At 38.3% G+C, this 21,777-nt stretch overlaps 1 protein-coding gene across 1 annotated transcript in view; it reads left to right on the top strand.

Annotated features, from left to right (window-relative positions):
* The window catches only part of LOC124165217 (membrane-bound transcription factor site-1 protease), a 28,190-nt gene extending 6,847 nt beyond the window's left edge, over window positions 1–21,343 (top strand). The window contains exons 7-15 of the mRNA XM_046542502.1: window positions 167–343; window positions 2,151–2,573; window positions 3,428–3,554; window positions 4,806–5,050; window positions 10,817–11,019; window positions 15,115–15,264; window positions 15,485–15,623; window positions 16,616–16,726; window positions 19,836–21,343. Coding sequence (XP_046398458.1) covers window positions 167–343; window positions 2,151–2,573; window positions 3,428–3,554; window positions 4,806–5,050; window positions 10,817–11,019; window positions 15,115–15,264; window positions 15,485–15,623; window positions 16,616–16,726; window positions 19,836–20,229 — 1,969 coding nt within the window. The 3' untranslated portion in view covers window positions 20,230–21,343. The remainder of the gene's footprint in view (window positions 1–166; window positions 344–2,150; window positions 2,574–3,427; window positions 3,555–4,805; window positions 5,051–10,816; window positions 11,020–15,114; window positions 15,265–15,484; window positions 15,624–16,615; window positions 16,727–19,835) is intronic.
* Window positions 21,344–21,777: the final 434 nt, after the last annotated feature.

Raw genomic sequence — 21,777 nt, 5'->3', positions numbered from 1 at the left:
TTTACTAAGTTCCACCTATTATCACAAAACAGGCTCTTAGGCCTAAAAAATATCATGATTTATAGACACACCCTTTGTTTAGAGAGTTGCGGGTGGTTGGATGTATAATGAATGACAGTATTAGTGTGTTGTAGTAGTTGATGTTATACCTTTCCATTTGTTTTAGTGGCGTGCTTCATCGGGGTAATGTTATTAATCCTGCAAGTATGAAACAAGCATTAATGGCTTCAGCCCGTCGTCTTCCTGGTGTGGGAATGTTTGAGCAAGGCCATGGTAAACTTGATCTTCTTCGAGCTTATAGACTGCTGACTACATATAAGCCTCAGGCCAGCCTAAGTCCTAGGCAAGTATAACAAAAAGACTACTAAGTTTATATTGTTCTTTCTGTACATTAGTCAATATTTATCCATTTTCATGGCCAGAAAGGGACTAATATATATATATCCAATTGTTTGTACACTTGGTGCTTAGCTGGTGGGTGAAGAGTGATGCAGATGGTCTGTTTTCCACTTGGGCTCAATGCTAGTCATTCATTCACTGCATTTTTGCCAATTGACCCCAGATTAGTCTGAAGTCAAACCAGTATAAAATTTCTTGAGTAAACTGACTCAGGTCGCCTATTTTTATAACATAATGTTTGCAAACACTAGGGATCCACAGACTGCATTATGTGTAAACAGGGGCGCCGACTTATAAAAAATATTGGGGGGGCCCATATCGGAGGTTTTTCCCCGGGAAGAGGTTAAATTCAAAGTGTGTCGCAGCGCCGAAAAGCTGTCATGATTCACACCACCTGATTCAGTTAACCTGCTTAACCTTATAATTATTTGTTTTACCACATTGTTGAATTTATTTTAAAAGGTGACTATCGTCAAACATGGGAAAAAAATTACCAATATATTTTTGTGATTTCACAAAGCATAATACAGTAAAACCTCTATGTAGTGAACCTCTTTACATCATAAACCTCCATACTTCATACCACCCCTACGGTCCCGTCAGATTTACATGTAAATTTATAGGCAAACCTCTTTGTAGTGAACCTCTTTATATCGTAAAACCTCCTCTTATCATACCAAGGAGATACCCCCGAGACGGCCTAACTACCTCTTCAAATCAAACCATTAATGCAGCCGTGATTATGTACATGGAATGGCATTTTCAGTGATAAATGTTTCACCCTTATAATTTTTTTCTTATATACATACCTTTAATATGCTGTAATTTTCACGTTAATCATTAGTTGTGGCCATTTTGTTCCATATGAGAGCATACCTAACAGTAAATAAGAACAAAAGTATCTAACTATCCTAATCATTTTAAATAACTGTTGAATTAAGAGAGATCTCATAATTTTCTCTCAAATCGTAGTAAAAATCTGTGATAGCACACGCTTTCTGTAATTATTATGTATATAGGTAATAAATATATGTTCACTAATCCATGCTTGTTTGTTTAAACACATACATATAATGGTTTTATAGACAGTAGTGCCTTTCATTTCTGAATGATATGAAAAAATGGTGCCTATCACTAAAACCTCTCCATAGTGAACCTCCATACATCAAAATGACCAAATTTTGGCCCCCACCGATACGATATAAAGAGGTTTTACTGTATAACTTAATAATTTTCTTGAATTATTGAGGGGGCTCCGCCCCCCCAAACGAATCTTTGAGGGGGCTCGGGCCCCCTCAGGCCCCATGGAGTCGGCGCCACTGTGTGTAAATCACCTAAGCAATTGAGAATGCCTTGATGTAGTCCATATTGTCATTTTGTTTTAGACTTATTTCATTTATATTTCCATATTCGTGAACCCAAAAATTTAGCAGTTCTAGATGCATTGTAATCTGGATTTCATAGATCTATTGTCTGTTCCACATTTATTAAGTGTCAATTCAGATGAAGTTTCCTGTGCAGGAGAATAATGTCAGTAATAAATTAAATGCCATATAAAGTTACCCAGAAAGAAAAACAAATTACCCATGGGAAGCATTGCCCTCAGTAGACTCAAATCCCTCAGATACAGGTTTTCAGCTTCTATGTGAATACATGTGTTCTAATTTGTACTGAAATGATATCGAATATGTTTTATTAGTAACACATAGGTAAATACTAATTTATGGCATTTTGTGTGTTGAATATTCCAGCTATGTTGATTTGACTGAATGTCAATACATGTGGCCTTACTGCACCCAGCCTTTGTACCATGGTGCAATGCCTACATGGGTGAATGTAACTATCCTAAATGGACTGGGGGTGTCAGGGAGAATATCAGGAGGTGGACCTCAGTGGCATCCATATGCACCTCAAAATGGTGGACGGCTGGAGGTTGCATTGCAGCACTCAGATGTTCTTTGGCCGTGGGCTGGCTACTTAGCTGTCGCCTTGTGTGTACCAAAGAGTGCAGCAACCTGGGAAGGAATTGCTCAGGGGCACGTATCCCTAACGGTGGAGTCCCCTGCAGAAGAAGAAGTGGCTGGAACCACTGCCTCTCATGATGGGGAGCGGGTGAGGCGTTCTTCAGTTCGACTGCCCATCAAAGCAAAGATCATACCTACTCCTCCCAGGCAGTAAGTGTATTAATCGTTTGTAAATAAGAGTAAAACTTAATCTATTTAAAGTCATGCGATGCTGCTAAACTTTCTGTTTTAAAGCGAATATTTTTTTCTTTGTTGTAATCACTCATCTTCAATTTCACGGAATAGTTGATGTAATGAAGTATTGTTGCTAAGTACATGTTTATTCATTATTGATGTGCTTCTTTGTTTGGTCAGGCTTTCCTTGATGTGGGTAGTAGGACATCAGGTGTATCATTAATTAATTGATAAAAATAAGCATGAATCTAATGGGTTGAAAAAAAATGCAGAATCACGGATTTTGGATCCACTTTTTCTCTCAGGATTGGTTCTTTATTTTGGGTCTTCTTTTAGCTTTGTCCTAGCTAATTTTTCTTTAACAAAAGATGTCTTTTATTCAGTTACATATATCATGCATTTTGAATGAGGTGTCATTTAAGTATCATTTCATATCTTTACTCAATCAAATGATTAAAAAATTAAATTGGTTGTATAGAAATTTTTATGCATGAATATCATTAATTAATAATGACTGACTACTTATACCATAGTAATTTACAATCCAATTGTTGAAAGCAAGGCTTTTACCTTGCTACGAAGAGAAACTCCATGCATTATTTCTAAATCGACTGTAAAATTATCTATGAATTCTTTAAAAATTGATTTTATACAAGGCTTTGCAGATGAGTCACACTATATTTTCAGGCCCACATCTGGACCTCATTATTAAGAGGTACCTACGTTATGGAAAGTTTTTGCAATATATGTGTTTTTATCAAATGTAGTCATGGTGGTTCATTATTTGGAGGCTTTACTTTCCTAATTGATCGTTTTCTTTCCATCTTCAGTAAACGAGTGCTTTGGGATCAGTACCATAATTTAAGATACCCTCCTGGTTATTTCCCACGAGACAATTTACGTATGAAGAATGCTCCCCTTGACTGGAATGGAGACCACATCCACACCAATTTTAAGGTTAGTTGTATTCATAAAAGGTGTCTTTAATTTTTTCTGCATCTCAGCTTTGTTCTCGATTTTAGAATGTTTTGGGGTTTCTCAGGGGGTTTGAAGTTAAAAAACAACTTTTTGATGATGCCTGTCAGTGTCTTCAGGACTATTGAGTTTGCTAGAAATTTGGATTGTGTAAAAGTTGGTCCAGTTTAAATTGAACATCTAGTGGAAACATTAAAACTCTATTCATAATTTTTGTTTCAAAAATGGTCGTGGCTTGTTACCAAAAGTATAAGGCCACCACCCTTTGTCTTTATAGGTACTAATTTTTTGTGGTTAAATGTTGATCCCATGTCTTTATGAGTGCCTCACTCTCCTTTTATGTGCATTATCTAACAGCTAAGCTGCTGTTATACATTGTGACCGGCTGTGTACAAGTGTGCTAGCTAAAATGTGTGACTTTGCAAAGGAGTGGAACAGTTTGTGGTTGTATTTTAGCAGCTCAGGAAAGCTACTTCTTGAAAGGAGTGAAGATGTTCTTATAACAGCTCTTGGTATTCAAGCTTGTTATACAGACTTCTTAGGTATTAGAATTTTTAGAAAATTTTAAGTGTAAAACATTCTTATACGTCCTGGTTTTTCGTTAGTAATTGAAGAAGTTTCTCCATGTTACATGCTTGAAAATTAGTGGGGCCTTTTGGTTTATCATGTAAATAGGTTTGATGTGTGGTGATTTTAATTTCTTTATAAGCAAGAAATTTTTCGATTGCTGAACACATAACAGCAATTGCCTTTGTAGGTATGTTTTTCTTAATCATATGAAGCATTAAATCAGAAGGCAGGACTTAAGTGGATCCCTTCTTATAATTTATGATAAAAATGTGTAACATCTTAAATAATACTTAAAAATCCAGTTTATTCTTAGACTCCAGATTTTTATATTATGTACAAACCTAATTTGTGGATTTTGCATTTGAAAGCCATTAAGTGCTCTGTTGGTAATATATTTGGGGATGAGAGATTGAGGTGTTTAGCTTGTTTTGTCTGTATTTCATTGCGGTCAGCTTTTTTATCACATCTGTTGATAAACTGCTAGTTATAAATATTATGTTTGTGCATGCTACTGTCTCAGTGTAATTTGCTGAAAGCTACCCAAACATTTATATTTAAATTCCCTATATCTTTAATAACACTATATTGCATCATATTTTTTGCTGCAGTAACAATTTTTATTCCTTGGAATAAAATTTGGCTAAAGGATAATTCTTTTCTTAGGATATGTATCGTCACTTGAGGTCAGGAGGGAGATATGTCGAAGTGCTCGGCTCACCGTTCACTTGTTTTGATGCACGATCATATGGAGCCCTTCTGTTGGTTGACCCTGAGGAAGAATTTTTTCCTGAAGAAATTGATAAACTCAGGGATGATGTCCTTACTCGGGGACTTTCTGTCATTGTCTTTGCTGACTGGTACAATTCATCTGTGATGCGTCGAGTGAAGTTCTATGATGAAAACACTAGGTAAATACCATTTTTATTGCACCCATTTATATTTATACTTTCTCCATAGCATTCAGTCATTACAGTAAACTCTTGATTTTACGAAGTCAGTGGGACCGGAAAATCGGCACTTCGTAAAATCGAGTTTCGTAAATTCAAACCTTTTTCATAAGTCACGAAAAAAATTTTGGCTTTTGTTTCTTCCGCTGTTTTTTGTCTTTAGTGGTCTTATTTAAATGTTTTCGGTGGTTATTCTCTGTATTATTCATAGAAAAGGCTTTTTGTTATCGATTTATGATGTGAAAAATCGTTAAATAATTATACCACCATAAAATTCCCATTTCTTGTTCATACTTCAACATCAACGATCGCTTAAGAAATTTCCGACCAGTTTAGAAAACGTAATCAAATAATGAATTGCAAAGTTTATTATAAGAATTTAATGTTATAAATTTATGGTTAGGAGCGAATAACAACTATTAAGCTCGCGTAAGATAGATATTTGTTTCCAGCACCCACGGAATGTTAGCGGCAGCCGGCCTAACCGCCAATTATGTCGCCCTCTATCGCTCAGTGACGAGAAAAAAAAAGAAAAACGAGGGCCTCCACCCGTTTCCTATATACCCTTCGTAAGTTAATATTTCGAGTTACTCAGTATATTCAGTTGAATGTGCTATCTTTTCCATTGGTTATTTTTGTTGAGATTCAGTTACGATTCTAAATTTCGTAGGATATGATTATCTTCTGGCGAATATTTGAAGTAAATTCTGTTTGAGCTCTCCGTCCGGATACTGTGCTCCATCATCTTCGCAGACGTTGCTACGAAAGACTTTATTCTTCATCCGGACCATATTCTTCATACCTGGTGTGAAGTGTTATGTTCATATAGTATTTCTCTCTCTTCTTTTATGCCGACAGGAGCAAGGTTCCAACCGGAAAACGACAGGAGAAACATCTTCCATTATCAGAGAAATAAAAAGGGAAACGTTATTATCCGCATTGATTGTTTTTCTACAAGAGATGTTTCATCATTTCTTAACGTGTGTGAAGTACTGGTTCACTTGCGTGAATTCCCAAAAATGACACGCAAAAACCTGTACATTCACCTCATTTACTTTTCGTGTCCCTTTCTCCTCCGTATTGAAAGTTATTCAAAGAATCATTGACGTAGAGAAAAGATTTTCTTAGCTTTAGCACTCAAAATAGTCGCGCAATAATCGTAAATAAATATAGTGAGGAAAGAGCAAAGAAAATAATTTCAATTGATACGTCAGCAGAGAAGAAGAGAGAGAATTATAAGCGCGGCACCATTTCCCTGATAGTGGAAGATACTTCTTCAGCCTCTCTCCGGTTAATAACTTACCCCCGTTGCAGGTAAAGATGAACCATGCCCTTCTCCACAATCGGGGAACGTTCCCAGTGGGTGGGGTGAATAAGAGTGGGATGGGGATTGCCTCAGGAAAGAAGTGTGGTCAGCACAAAGGAGTGGTGAACAGTGGTGAAGGGGGCAGGAGAAAGAAGGGTGGAGAAATGGCCTTCAGCTCTGCCTCAGTCTACGTTTGGGGGCCGTATTTTTTGCGACGCACTCGACCTCTGTCACCTTAGGGGGGAGGGAGTGAATGGGAAATGCTGGGGAAGGAGGGGTTTGGGATGCGTAAGATGGGTGACAGCAAGATCAGCAGAAGGTCGTGGGAGGAAGTAAACAAAGACTTTGGAAAGAAAGATCTCTCGGCATGGGAAAACGGGGAGACGCGCGTGAAGAAAGTTCACGGTTAGAAGTGCGTCTTCATTACGAGTAGACTGAAAAATAAGTTGGTGGTTAATAGAGCCCAATACTTAAGATATTTAAGTTGTTTATTCAGGAAGGCTATTATATACACAAAAAGATACTACTAAAATATCAATTATTTTTTTCCTTTTTGCCCTTCTCCATCTCCGCTTCCACCATGGTTTCTCACTTGCATAAATGGGATTTAAATTGGGGACCTAACTCGTTAGCCAGATCAATATATCTTAATGTTTGGAGGGCAGCGGGTACTTCTTTTTTATTTGGTGAAATTGCTTCACTTTCATCTTCGTCGTCACTGCTATTATGACTAGTCCCGGCCGCTGCTTCTTCCGACGCATGTACCGGCGTCCCATTGTCGCAAGCCCTGAGATCATCGTCAAGGGCAATATAATCGTTTGATGTTGCGCGCTGTGCTCTTCCTGCTTTTTCCAAGAATTTTTCAAAATCATCTTTTAAGCCTCTAATCTCCTCCGCGATTTTATCCGCTGCTGCTTCCTGAATGTATAACGTAACGAATCAACCATAGCCGTGATATTATAGCAGTAGAATTACTAGCAGGCTAGTTGTATCAAAGACCAACCTCGAGAACATCCTCATGATGCGCTATCAAAGGGAATCCGGCCGATTTCCAGCAATTTGCGATTGTAGTGGAGGAAATCAAGTACGTCTTTGAACCGTGTTTCTGCGATGAAAAATGACAATTTTATTAACTTGGCCATTTTAGCAAAGTTAACAAAGTCGTTATTCCTCATCGCAGAAACACGGTTCAGAGACGTACTTGAATGCCTGATAGGCAGGAGTGCGATGCAAACAATTATTTTTGATGATGGCATTGATTGATAGATTTTCAAAATGCAGTCAGAGCGGTCACTTTTGGGGAGAAAAGGCCTCATGCTCGGAGGGTCGAAGAGAGGGGCCAGCGAGGGTGAGCTCGTCGAGGAAAGGGTCCCGGATTAGGGACCCTTCGAAGTGATTCGGCGAAAAGTAGTCAAGTAGTCTTCGAAGTACGTTCACAGCAGCCTGCCTTGCGAACGTACCAGGTACGTTCACAGCAGTGCAAAGGGTTAATTAGGAGTGTACGAAATACCCCGCTCGACCTTCCTGACATGTTTAACTACGAAGTATTGTCGATGCGATGTTTACGAATAGCCACATAAATAGGGGCATTATATCAGTCGCGATATTTTAATTAAGTCCTACTTCCCCTAAATTCCCACCGTGAGGTTTTAGGCGAACCCTTTCTCTCCAAAGTTGCACTGTCATTTACGATTTCACACTTTTGATGAACCACAGTTGGAAGCGCTGATTTTTTTTAGCTACTTACGCCGGCGTAACTAGTTTTGTTGACAAATATTTCGCCATAGTTCGTATAAACGAATGCCTTTTGCTCCTGGGGACCGATCCGAGGTTCGTAAATTCGAAACATTTCGTATAATCGAAACTTCGTATAATCGAATAGCACCATGTATTTACCATAGGCTTTTCGCCGGGACCGCACTATCACTTCGTATAATCGAAAACTTCGTAAAATCCTGCTTCGTATAATCGAGAGTTTACTGTATTACCTAAAGATAAGCTTCTATGAAATTTGATACATTTTTTTTTTTAATCCTAAGGTTTTACTAATCTCAATTGTTTGATAGTTCTAAATGTAATACATTATGGTTTTATGATTATTTTTATCCTTTATTATTATTCAATTATGATGTGGTGGTGATTTTAAATGTATGTTTAGTTATGTATGGCTTTAGTGTGCCTTGAAGGGATCTATAATGTGCCAAAAGGTTGTGAGGAAATGCTAAGTATTTGTGGCTCTAAGTAGTAATCGTTCGTTGACTTTTAACATGCAATACATACATATACCGTATAAGCGCGTGTAAGAGGCGCACCTTTTATCCCAGATATTGCAGCCGAAAATGGGGGTGCGCCTCTTACACAAACTTCTTATCTTCCCCCCTACCCTTCACCGGTTGCAAGTTCAAGGGGAACTGAGTGGCCTTGGTTTTCGGCGTGAGTCAGTCATCTGAAACCCTGGGTCAAAATCAAGCGGCAGGCAGGGGAGTTTCTCCCTTACTGACGTATTTTTAAAATGCTCCTGTTTGAATTTCTTGCAAGCATCGCGCCGTCACGTCGGTACCCCAGAGGTGAACATTGAAAAGATCGCGCGGGGTGATTCGCTCCGGAGCGCGGGCTAAATTTATTGCCACGAGTGGGCATCCAGCGGCATTTATACTGCATATAGTAATATTGGTGTCAAAACCTGCGGTTGAAAAAATTCGAACGAGTGTGCTCATTGTTGGACTTAATGGTGGATAGAAGAAATCGGAAATGCTTATAAGTGAAGAGCGCTGAAGGAGAGGTCGAGGGGAAGAGGGCTCCCTCCCCTCCGTATTTAAAGCTACGAGCGAAGGAGCAAGGGAAGAACACGTCCGATCTTGCATGTGACGTCATTGCCTTTAAAGCGAAGGGGCGAAGGCGCAGCAATGTGATATACGCAGTTTGCGTTGCCTGAGTTTCCAGTCCGTCTCGTCTTGTTTGAATGCGCTTATGCTGCGCTTGTTTCTTCCGAAATTGTGCTGTTTGGACTATGTTGAATATTAGTAGCCTTATTTTAGCTATAAATCTTTGTGTCAATCAATTAGAGCTCAAAAAACTTAAATGCTGTAAGATATACGTCGCGTTAGGTCTAATTCTTTTTAGAACCTCGTGCGTGTCATACAATTGCTGAAAGATATCGAGATATCTTCGAGCTCAGAAGGTGACTCACGTTGCATTTCACCTCCAGAAACTCGGGGAATTGAACCTGGTAGATCGAAAAAGGTCAGTTGGTGGAATGGGGTAGGGATGAAACACGTTTCCATTGTTCCCCTGTAACTTGATATTTTCCTGTGGAGTCTCGGAAAGGAAAAAAACGGCAGGGGCATTAGCTGATGGAGAGCCGAGTGTAGTTCCGTTGGGCCCCTTGCACACACACCGATTTTGGATGGCCGGTAAAATATTGGCCGATATTTTACCGGCGAAGCGATGCTTGCACACGCGCCGGATTTTTACCGGTCAAACGATACGTTGCTAAGTTTTTGAGCCGGCGTCGGCGATCCACAGTGACAATAGCCGGCAGCTAACCAGCATTTTGCCGGTGCCGGCGTGTGGTCGGTACGTGTGCAAGCTCCAATGCTCTCCCATTGTTCACTATTGGAATGTGGACGGCCGATATTTTACCGTCCGTTCAAAATCCGTGCGTGTGCAAGGGGCCTTAAATCTACGACGTGGTTATTATCCTACGGCGCTGAGATTGCCCCGATTGTTGTTCAATCTCTTGGGAGATCTCTCAATCTACCATTTGCCTGTCGTGTTTTGCCTTAAAATTTTCCAAGGCTGCAATTCTATTGCAATACTCCTGCGAGAGCTTTTAAACAAAATTGGTCGTGAGAAGGACAAGCAACGTAGAGCGATGGCGTATGCAAAGAGAGGATCGGAACTCTTTTTACTCCCTCTTATGCCGCCGCAGTTATCAAAATTTCCTCTTTCAAATAGTACTGAAAGAGGACATTTCGATAACTGTCGAAATTCCAGGCATACGTCTGCAACACCGCACGATAGGATAAAAAAAATGTCGCAAAATTTTTTTTCTTCATAGCTTTGATGCTCAAAATAGGGGTGCGCCTCTTACACAAGCTTATACGGTAATTTCTAGTAAATGCTATACTCTGTTGTTAAATTTTAGGTAATTTAATTTAATTTCAGCTGTACAATATATGCTGCTATTTTTAACTTGTACTCATTTAACAACAATGGCCATATCCCTCCTTTTTTTAGTTGTCATCATATTGCCAATAAATATATAGGTATTATGCAAATGTTAGGAAGTGCCTGTTTGTGCCTTATTGTCTGTTTTTATTCAGGAAGGATTACTAGCCAATCAGATATGAATGCTAGACATATTTAACAAATTTAATATTCTCACTTAAGTAATTTGAAAATCTAATGCTATTTCTTAGGCAATGGTGGATGCCTGACACAGGTGGTGCAAATATCCCTGCGCTCAATGACCTGCTCTCTTCTTGGGGAATAGCCCTCGGTGATGGTGTGTATGAGGGAGACTTTATGCTTGGCCTTCATCCTATGCACTATGCCTCTGGAACCAACCTTGCCAAATTTCCTGAAGATGGCATTGTGATCTCAGCTTCATTGAATGATCAAGGCAAGTCTTAATTTTTTGTAGCCTTTTTCTCAGAAATAAGTATCTTTGATGCTTTCACTGATAATTTACCATGCTTTACCATTATGTTCTGACTTTTGATGCATAGTGTTTGTTGTTGTTGATGATTACTAGTTAGTAATGTGTACTTATCATTTTAATTTGAACCAAACTTGAAGTCCAGTGAAACCCATTTTATTAAGAAGCTGAATGGAATGACTAGGTATTTACTTTTTTATGAGCCGACTTTATTTTAAATTGGTCTGCTCTTCTGAGTCATAACTTTGAAACACACTGTATTAATGTGGCTGTGGTCATTTGATAATTTTTTACCAGAAAGGAAGAGAAACATTATGAAGTTTTAAATGTAAAGGGATACCTTCCAAATCTTCTGAGAAAACAGTTTTTGTAGGGCTGTTTTACAGTTAGCAATAGGAAGTTCACTCCCCTGCAGCATATATTTTGCTTATGTACTGTCAAGAAAACATCAGGAAAAATTTTATGAGGGTCTTTTTGTCCTCTTGCCATTCAATCGTACTTACATTTGTTCTTAACTTAAGCCTCTGTACAACACGGTTATTTGATAGTAGCACTAGTATTAAAACATTGTGAAGTTTATGGCATCAAATGACTCTGCACCATGAGTAACCTTGTCTGCCGATCGTGGCTATACAGGGGTGTTGGAGTCTTTGCAAGCCACCATTCTCTGTGCACCTTAGTGTATATTTCCAGCGTATATTTCAATTCAACACTAGCTGAGGGTCTAGCACATTCTATAACAAATTTTTCCTTTGTAGTTTTTAATCTTGAACTAGGAAATTTTATTTTAGAAGTAAGAGGCAGTTAAAAGGAAAAAGTCTCCCGTGTGGTGAAGAAAGAGAATCAAATGTGAGAGGGAGTGCCTCCTCAGCTAAACTTCATCACTCTCCTGTGAGTTTACCTTTCTTGGACTTTGGGAGTGAGGCATTCTGAATTTGTTGACAATGAGATAGTATAATCATTCAGAAGTGAAAGTGAGGAGATTGGAAAAAGAGGGGATGCTGCATTATTGATAGCAATATTCTTTCTTGAGTGTACTGTAAGTCCTCTACTTATGAACTTCCAAAAAGATAATCATTAATAGGGTGGTTTCCTATTGTTATTTTATTACCTAAATCTAAAGATTATTACTCCTGGAGTATATATATCACACTTATAGATTTTAAATGGCGATATCTATTTTTTGCGATAAAATGAAAAGTGAAAATTTTCAAGTTAGCGAAAACACGACGGCTAAGTATGAATACTGGGAAAAGCCCGTGTGACGTCTGGCTGCTGCTGTGTGAGGCCACCTGGGTGCAATGCTATGAACACGGCTACGATGCAGGCTGCTTCCTGCCGAGCATGGTGGTAGCATAGAGTACTCTGCTAGCAGGTAGCACTTGGCTTAAATAAGGATTATTAATACCCTATCAAACGAAGGAAACTTTCCAACCTTAGGCTCTTTTAATAGGTCATTATTAAGAGATGTTTCCCTGAGCTCTGTGCCTCATGCATGCATTGGTAATCTCAGATGATGTAAAACTCGTATCTACTTGTATAGCAACTAGGTCCCTGTGAAGTCACGTGGAGTGGCATCGCATGTGCGCCAATCTGGCCTTTTTCAAATGCGGTTAAAATTGACCATTAGCACTTGTCTAAACTGGGATTTCTAAAACCAAATAATTTGTATACTATGAATACACCAATGGTGGATAACGAATCGCAATCAATGCCTTTCATTTTCTTTAATCTACCCTGAAGGAATCTACCCTATTGTCTGAAAATCGAAATTTGGCATCTTTGGAGTTGGTTGATGTGATTTGCAGTGCGGCACAGGGTAACTCACTCTTTGGGGCTATGGGACTAACAGGACATGACGAATTCTTTGTCGCGACGAATTTTAATTGTATTATCGTTCTATATAGAAATTATCCTTCAGGGACATGCCTTCAAAAATGTTGCTTGATAAACAATGCCATTAAGCATGATTGATAGAGTATTGGGAAACTGATGGCTGATTAGAGAATCAATCTAGATCAGTGAGTGAGTTAACACAAAATTTTAATGCAGCACTGCATGCTGCTGGATAGCTACAGTTTTCAATGCCTTGCTTGGGTTTTTAACTTGCGATCATGGTCTCAGAATGCATCGTGTTCGTATGTCGAGGACTTACTGTACTAGGCAAACAAATGAACCGTGGCTCATGATCAAAAGATTGACTAGGAAAGGGAGAGAGGGATATCCAGGTGTGAAGAATGGAAAGGTAAGGTTGAATAAAGTGGAAGCGATTAATAGAGCCTTAGATGCTGAAGATTTCAGTGCAGTGGACGAAACACTTATCCGAGGTGAGGCAATGAGAAGTGATTATGAGAGATGATTCAACGAGGATGGAACCTTGGGCTTTCGAAAAGCAGTTCTCTGTGTTTCGGTGTTATGGAATGCAAGAAGCTATTCAGATTTGAAGGAATGTTAAGTGTCGAAAATAGTGTCCTGGCAAAGACAGTAGGAAAACCTTGACAAGTTTTAACTGGTCTGCTGACAATGCTGGGTGTGCATCAGGTGTGTTTTGTTCTGAATCCATCAGTGTCATTAGGAATACTCTCCTGTTTCTTTATAATGCTAACTAGTGGCAACATCAAATTGCTAACGCATTTTCCTCAATTTAAGCATGTTTAAAATGGCAGATTTTCTCGCAGTGAAATCCAGAAGTAAATTCTTCTATAGTTACATTTTTTGAGGCCTCTAATTTGGATAACATACTTGGGTAAATGTATCACATTTTTGTATGACTTTTTGCAATGCAGACTCTGTAGCCAAATGATAAATCCTGAGAAAAAAGATCATCATAGGAGCAGTGGCGCAGCGAGGGGTGGGTTTTGGGGGATAAAACCCCCCCAGAGCTCAGATTAATTTTTTAGTTTAATCCATTTTACTTAATTGGATTTATATTATTAATAGAATAGGGTTAGGAGTATTAAATACTCCACAGAAAGCAGTAAAACTCACCATTTTGAACCATTTATCTTAAAATTCCATAATTTATTAACCTCGCACCTACCGCTTATCCTGTTGGGTATTCCATACCCTCACACACCCCACTATTATACCATTTTTCTGAACTGATGGCGGCTGGGTGGAAAATAGCAAGTAGTCAATCAGAAGCGCTGCCCCTTCCACCTCTCCCTTCCCCTCCATCCCCTTCCCTTTTCCGCTCTGCTCCCCTCCATCCGGCCGACCGGCGTTGCCAGCCTTGAGAATAACGGTACTTTCGGGGGCGGCGGAAGATTCTCGGACGAACGCCGAGCTATTTGATTTGGCAACACTGCTTGCTGGAGAGCGATCTGCACTGCACGGAGTTTGGAGAGAAACTGCGGGCTCCTACACACTTTCTACTATCGCTCTCCTGTGATTGGCTAGAAGAGTGGATGGGTTTCGAGCGCGCTCAAGGTCAGCCACCATCAGTTCAGAAAAATGGTATAGTTGCACCTAAACCCCCCCCAGCCTTTATTTCTAGCTGCACCCCTGCATAGGAGGGATTGCCAGTGTTGAAGTGGAGAGGTTGTTCGGTCAGAGATCTCTAGATCAGTGGCATAGTGTGTGAGTGTCTGTGGCCATCATATTGGGCAGGAGGTAGACAGGTTGCCATTGGGGATTCAGACTGGTGTGCATGGGGGCGAATTATCATGGAAATAATAAATTTTGGAAAATCCGTTTATGATAGGGGATGGCTGGTACTTCATTAAAATCTAGATTTGATTGTAATTGCATTTGTCATTACCGGCCTCAGTATTGATGCATGTATCTTCATCATCATATGATTATTTAACTACACACATATTAATATTTTGTGGTCCATCGTAAAATGCTGTGTACTTAAAAAAATAGGTGGTTAAATATTTGCTATAGTTACTGTTAAGAGGGTAGGTATGCTTAGTTTTAAATGACCTCATGAAAAATTTTTGTGTCATTAATTTAAATCACTAATTTGCTGGTCATCATTTTTGAAAATTATTATGAGAGTTATTATGAAAATTATTGATCTTTAAGGAGTTTAAGCAATGTTTTGTTTGGAATTAGGGAGAGAAGTTTTAGGTGAAGAAGCTAGAAGAGTAGAAAACGTACCAATTCTAGGACTGCTGCAACCCAAGGGACCTGCTGGAAGCAATCCAGGACGAATAGTCATTTATGGGGACTCAAACTGTTTAGATAACAGCCATTTGCAGAAAGGTGAGCATTTTATCGCATTTAAACTAAGCTTGATTAATAATTTATTAAGGACCAGATAGGTGTAAATAATAATTTAACTATAATTTTTTTCTTATTCACGTAAACATGTTTGTAGTAGTAGCTAACAGAAAATTTTTTGTTGAGGAAATAACTTCTGATTATTGTTTTAGCCTGAAATTTCCAATGTTGTATTTTATTTTACTGATTACTTTATCCGCAGATTGTTTTTGGATGCTTGATGCCTTTTTGGAGTTCACATCAACTGGTCAGATACCCTCAGTTTTTTCAGATCATCAGTCAAAGTTTGTAATTGCTGACAGTGAGTTACCCGTTCGAATGGAAGGAAATCATTTATACAGGTAATATAAATATTCTTCAGAATGAAGAACTTTTCACATTTTGCTGGAATCATATGTCCAAACATAATTTTTTTATGTGAAGCCAATTGAGAAAATTTATTGAAGCATACCCTTTTGTGTAGTAAAGTGTTAAAGTCTTTAAAAATTGTGTTTATCTTTATTATTTTGTCATTGTATTTTATAATAATGATCTCTGTTGGAATTCATGAGGCCATTTACCCATGACTTGGTATTTTGCTTTGTATAATCCATGATATTGCCATCTTGTGATGTGCTTTGTGTATGGGCCGATCCTGTCCAAATTCAAAGAATGTCACTGCGGGCATACAGTTGAGTATGCAGTGTGCTCTGAGAAATCACTGACTTATCTTTGAGCCATATGCATTTCAAATGGAAGAAGTTGCCATGCCATTCAAAATTGGTTAGCGTAGCATAATGACGAGGTGCTAAGTTGTGGACAATGGGCTTGGGTGGGTCTGAAGGCATCCACATAGGCTCATTGTTATTTCAAGTCACAGTGCTGAGCCATGAGTGGAGCTCAGCATCAGAACATCTGTATTAGGTATGATGAATTTCCCTCATGAAATTAGCAAATTATCTTTCACTTGAAGCCTCTCATTGGAGTTGATCAGAATTATTGATGTGGACATTAAATAACTCAATATATTAAGTAATGTGTAAAAGCTGAACAAAACTCTAATTCTCTCTAAGAAAGTGATAATAATCATTTATGAAATGCTTTCTCACCCCACAAGTTTATGTTATTATATGATGTAAAGATTTAGAGGAAATATTTTAATCAAAAAGATTTTTCACTGTTTTCCTCTTGCTGTTTGCTTAAATTGATGAAGTATTTAATTTTATTTCAGCATAACTTAGCTGGTTTGTTCCTTCTGTAGTCATTCCTTGTGGGTGGGTAAATATTAGATCAATATTTACGTATTTGTTTTTCATTATTTAATTTGTTGTTGCTACATTTTTTAACACTGCAGGTACTCTAAAGTGTTGGAGAATAGAATTGGCCCGCCTCAAGCCAGGCCTTTGCCACCATGTCCACGACTGTCATGGGCCCAGCCTCTTCCTCTGAACAAATCTGCTCCAACGTAAGTTTAGCTCTGAAATCAGCATCAATGGGGAACTTGCATCGGTCATCGATTGCTATAAAAACTATTTAGAAGAGGTAAAACAGATATATTAGCTCGCAAAAATACCTTAAGTTTTTCCATTCATCATCAAAAGAAATGAAAAAATTGATTTTAAAAAGCATGCAAAATTTCTCTGAGGGACCACTGCACAGAGACACCCGAGCTCTGCTGAGGCCAGGCGTGACGTTATATGTACCTTAACTGCTGTCAGGAGTCTGGAAATGCACTGAGCGCATGCTGTAAACATTGTTTTGAGGGAGTATTTAGCCACTTGTTGTCACTTGTTTATGTGCCGTTATTCTTGGGTAAGTTTTCTTATTGCTATTGTGCCACGATTATTACTTGGGATATTATATTAATAATTCGACGTTGGGATGTTGAAATACAAGCTTTTTACCTCGTATGTTTCTGTTATCAGGAAAATGGATGATAAAATTGCTTCTCGTTTGGATAGTATACCTGAAATTGATGCCATGGCCCTCAAGGAATTTGTTATGTCAAATTATTGCTATACGTCGGCGGAAATTCGCGACGTAAAAAAACTTGTAATATTGAAGGATTAGGTTTGGTAAAATTATGCATGAATGCCTCAATTTTCCTGATTTATTGGGGTGCTCCATACTTCGGTGCATTTTATAACCATGTATCACTCTGTTTATTCCATTTTCACCTAGTTTAACGTTAGGTCAAAACTTATATCGATAATATTCAAGGGTTCTCTGTAAAGTATCTTCGGTAAAGATTTACTGGTGGAAATAGCTAGTGTTGACTTCAAGAATTACACCAACATGTCGTTAGATGCATTGACTATAATATATTTCAGTTTCAACAGGGTCGCTAGCCCCTGCCTTAGGAACAAGCAGTTCAACACAATAGTGATGGCATAAAGGACTCCTTTTGGTGAGCTGCTTCACCCCTCACAGCACACTTTGGTGACTGCTTGCACAGTGGGACTAAACAAAGTATTTCTTGGTATTGGGGGGAAAGAGGGGAGTGGAAGAAAGGGAGGGGAAGGTGATGAGGGGGAATACACTGTTGATGATGTGCTCCATTTGACCTGCCAAACCTGCGATGAGTCTCGCACTCTAACACCTACAATGTATGCAGGAGTCATGTGCGCATGGAGTCTGACTCCTGCCACTCACAGTGTGCATAGAGGGAGTCGTGAGAGCTGGGTGTCTGACTTCCCCTTGCACAACCTCAGCGCACAATGTGTGTGGAGAGAGTTGTGAGCAGAGGGAGTCGCGACTCACCAAATAAGACTCTGTCACTTCACAGTTCAATCAGCCGAGTTGCACATTTGTACTGACTCAGTCGCACAGTGCACATCACTACAACTCAAATCTAAACAGTTTCAACTCTTTTTTTTGCATTTCATCACAGCTTCAATAGATTTTCAAGAGGCTTACTACACAAATCCTCTTATTCATTAACAGACACAATTGTAAATTTACCATATTCCTCCGAATATAGTCCCCCCCCTAATTTTAAGGCTTGAGTTTTGGGGAAAAATTTAAAAAATGGGTCTGAGTATAGTCCCCCCTTACATCTACCACAGGCATTTTTTTTAAAAAAAAGGGGGGACTATATTCAGACAAATACGGTACTTCGCTTGTTTAGGTTAATACAATTCAGAAATGTGCATTACTTATAAATGGAAACGAGTGTCACGTTAATAACCTTTTAAAAAATAATCAATTCATTTGCAAACAAATATGTGCAAGCAAATTTTTATTTCTTTCCAACAAAACTGAACTTCTGGCTCAGAGAAAATTCCTCCGACTTGGGCTGAAACTCACACATCAAAAAGTCATTTTAATAATACATATCAAGTAAATCAGTAATATTTTTAACAACGTATCCCTAGTTGGACAGCTTTTCACATAATTTGCGTATATTTCAATACATACTTGCGTTAATATGATCTTCGCAGATGAAGAGCAGTTTTCTTTGAAAAATCTCCTGGATTTCAGTGAATGGCTCGGAGCCACAGGCTTCTCCTTCTTGAGTTTTTAGACTAACTAATAAATAGGTCATCAAGCATCTTGGTTGAGGTATTTCTACAGCCAGGTATTTAACAATACTTATACCTCTATCTTGAACTCATCTCGCTGGCTAATTAAAATGATAGGGAGTTGGCTGGATGTATGTGGCACGCATTGCAAAAGCAAGGTGAAATTTCGGCATTTAAACAATCTTGCCTGCGCATTTCTCATTACTGTAGTGAAATATCAACTGTGTATAATTAAATGATCACCTACTCTATTAAAAATCATCGATGGACTTACTTTTTGGTAGTAGGCATACTTGAATCACCCGTATTGGTGCACTGTTAGCCCAGCAGTGAACCATTTTGGGCGATGTTTCGGCACAAATGACATCATTGGGGCTTCATCAGCAGTGGCTTGGGGGTGAGGGAGTTTTTGGCGTGATTTACAATTTGTCATATATTTATCGTCGAATGAATCGTGAAGGAAAAATCAGAATTACATGAGGTTTTCTTTGTTGAATTTAGAAAATAATTTTCTGCCCGCCTTTGGAATAAAAAAATCCATGCAAGTTTCCCATTCACTGTCAAATATTTTCATCTTTATGTATTCAAGTGGTTCAGAATGAGACATTGTATTCGTTTCATTCTTTGCTTCAACCCTTAAGTTAGTTTTGAGAGGTGGGATTTATCTCTCCCATGACCAAGCATATGGATTTTTGTGACATGCAAGGGATCATTTCCTTTCCTCTGGCCACCTTGCACACTAAGTCTGCTTAGGCTGTCTATAATACATATCTGTCTATAAAGTAGATTGTTTTGATGCAGTGTTGTGTATGTAATTTTAGCTCTGGGACAAAAGAAAGGAAAAGCAATGAATTCAAATTCTGAATTTTTATATGAGACCACTCCGACAGTGCCCTTATCCACTAGCTAAGCTACCCTATCTAGACTACCTTAAATTCACCTAAAATCAGTGGGATTATATTGCAAATGGGGGATTGGGTTGGGGATATGTTTACGTGAAGAAATAGTTTAGGTCAATATTATTTACATTGATAATGTTGCTTTAATTTCCAGGAACCTCTACAAATCTCAAAAGCTTCTCTCTGTGGGCGGAATGGAAAATCAGCATTTACCTCCATGGAGACCATCAGACTTAGGTTTAGGTCCTACTCCTGTCATAGCTGGTGCTGGTGGTAGCCCGGACTATGTGGGGAATTTGAATGGTGAAACATATTTGACTGAAGGTGGACTATATAGTCAAGGACTATTGCCTTTGCTTGCTGTTGTTCTCCTGTCAGCAGCTGTAGGATTTTGGGCATGGGGATATATGTGCCGTGGGAGGACTGTAGTGGGATTTAGAGTAAGGAGGAGGAAGCGTGTTAGAACTGGCAGGGTTGCCTCAACCAGACTCCTTAGCGGAAGTGGTGTTTTAGTGGGAGGTCTTAAAGGAACCACCCCTTCTGTGTGAAGTGTGTTCTCATTTGGAACATTAAACTGTTTTTAACTTTTGCAGTGATGAATTCCAATCAACCATTCATTGAATTACATGTAGTGATTTAGAGCATCAAATTCCAAAGGAGCGTGTTCGAAATGGGTACATTTCAATGGGTGACAGAATTTAGGGGAAATGGGGTATTGGACTGTTTTACCTACATTATTTATTTTATCCGTGACATATACCCCATTTTTCATGGCATATGTACGTATTTGACCTAAAATCCTTGATAAAATTTTAACCCTTGAATTTATCAATGTTGTGGTATGAATTCGGTCACAGCTGTTGAAAGGTCAACAATTTTAAATGAAAGAAATGAACTGATTATAAATAGAATAATTTTTGTATTGTATCTTTTAACTCATCACAGTTATGGATGTTTTCCTGATATATATTTTTTTCTAGATATTTATTCTTTGAGCAGAGTTATATTTATGGCTGTATCAGTGGTTCATGAACGTAATGATCCTGTATTTGAGTAGCTGTTTCATGTGGGAATTAGAAAGTGTCTCATCAATTGGGCAAATATGTCTCCTCATTTAATAATTTATATATGTGGTGTGTTCAAGGGTTTTGGAGGTTTTTATATGTTAATATTGATAATCAGGCACCCATGTTATCCTTTTTGAAACTCCAAAAATATCCCATACATTTTCCTGCATGCCAGTCAAATGAATGTGAATCATGTTTTTTGTTGCTATGGTCATTATTTGGCTAACCTGATGAAAGATAAAGCTGTAAGCATGTGAATTATTTAAATCATTTATTGTTGTTTATATATATATTTAATGGTTAATTTGGTATGAATGAATTTTATAATATGTTTGTATGCCACTGGGTGACCTGCATTTTACCAATTTTATATTTAAATATTCTTGCTGAACCCAACAGTATTGTTATAACCAAAGGCAGTATCTTAAGAAAATTAACTTTTTACATGTTTATATGTTTTGATTTTTTTTGCTGTATTTATGCATCAGTGAATATGAAATTTATTTTGTCGTTCTAAGGAACATAGAAGTTGTTGAATACACTATGAAATGCATTTGCCAATCTTTGAGGACTTATTAAATATCGCTTAAATCAATGCCTGTTATCTCATCCATATCCTTTGATTTCATATTTTTTGTGTTACCACATATATTCTTAATACCCGTTTTCCTCTTTCTTTCCAAACCAGAAATTTTGGTGCATACATGTATTCTACAATTTTATTGGATCTATATGAATTATTTTCTACCCATCAAAGGAAAAAGATGATGAAAAGGAAAAGCAATGGATTTTTTAATGAAATTAGTTTAAAGTGGAGCAACAATCCAGCACATTTTTTACCACTTTGAATTGTTGATTTGTGAGTCTAATTATATACAAATAAGGAGTGTGTTATATTTAACAGTGAAAAGTAATCAGAGTGCAATTGTTAGCTTTTGCAAGTCTGGGAGCAATTGAGCAATAGATTCTGCTTTTTCTCCATATGATGGGTACGTCTCATCGTAGTGTGTACACACATTCTTCATCTCT

This window comes from Ischnura elegans, chromosome 1, assembly GCF_921293095.1.
Source record: "Ischnura elegans chromosome 1, ioIscEleg1.1, whole genome shotgun sequence".
In the NCBI taxonomy this organism is placed as follows: Eukaryota; Metazoa; Arthropoda; class Insecta; order Odonata; family Coenagrionidae; genus Ischnura; species Ischnura elegans.
The sequence above is the reverse complement of the archived record's forward strand: the minus strand, read 5'-3'. Positions and strand labels throughout refer to the sequence as shown.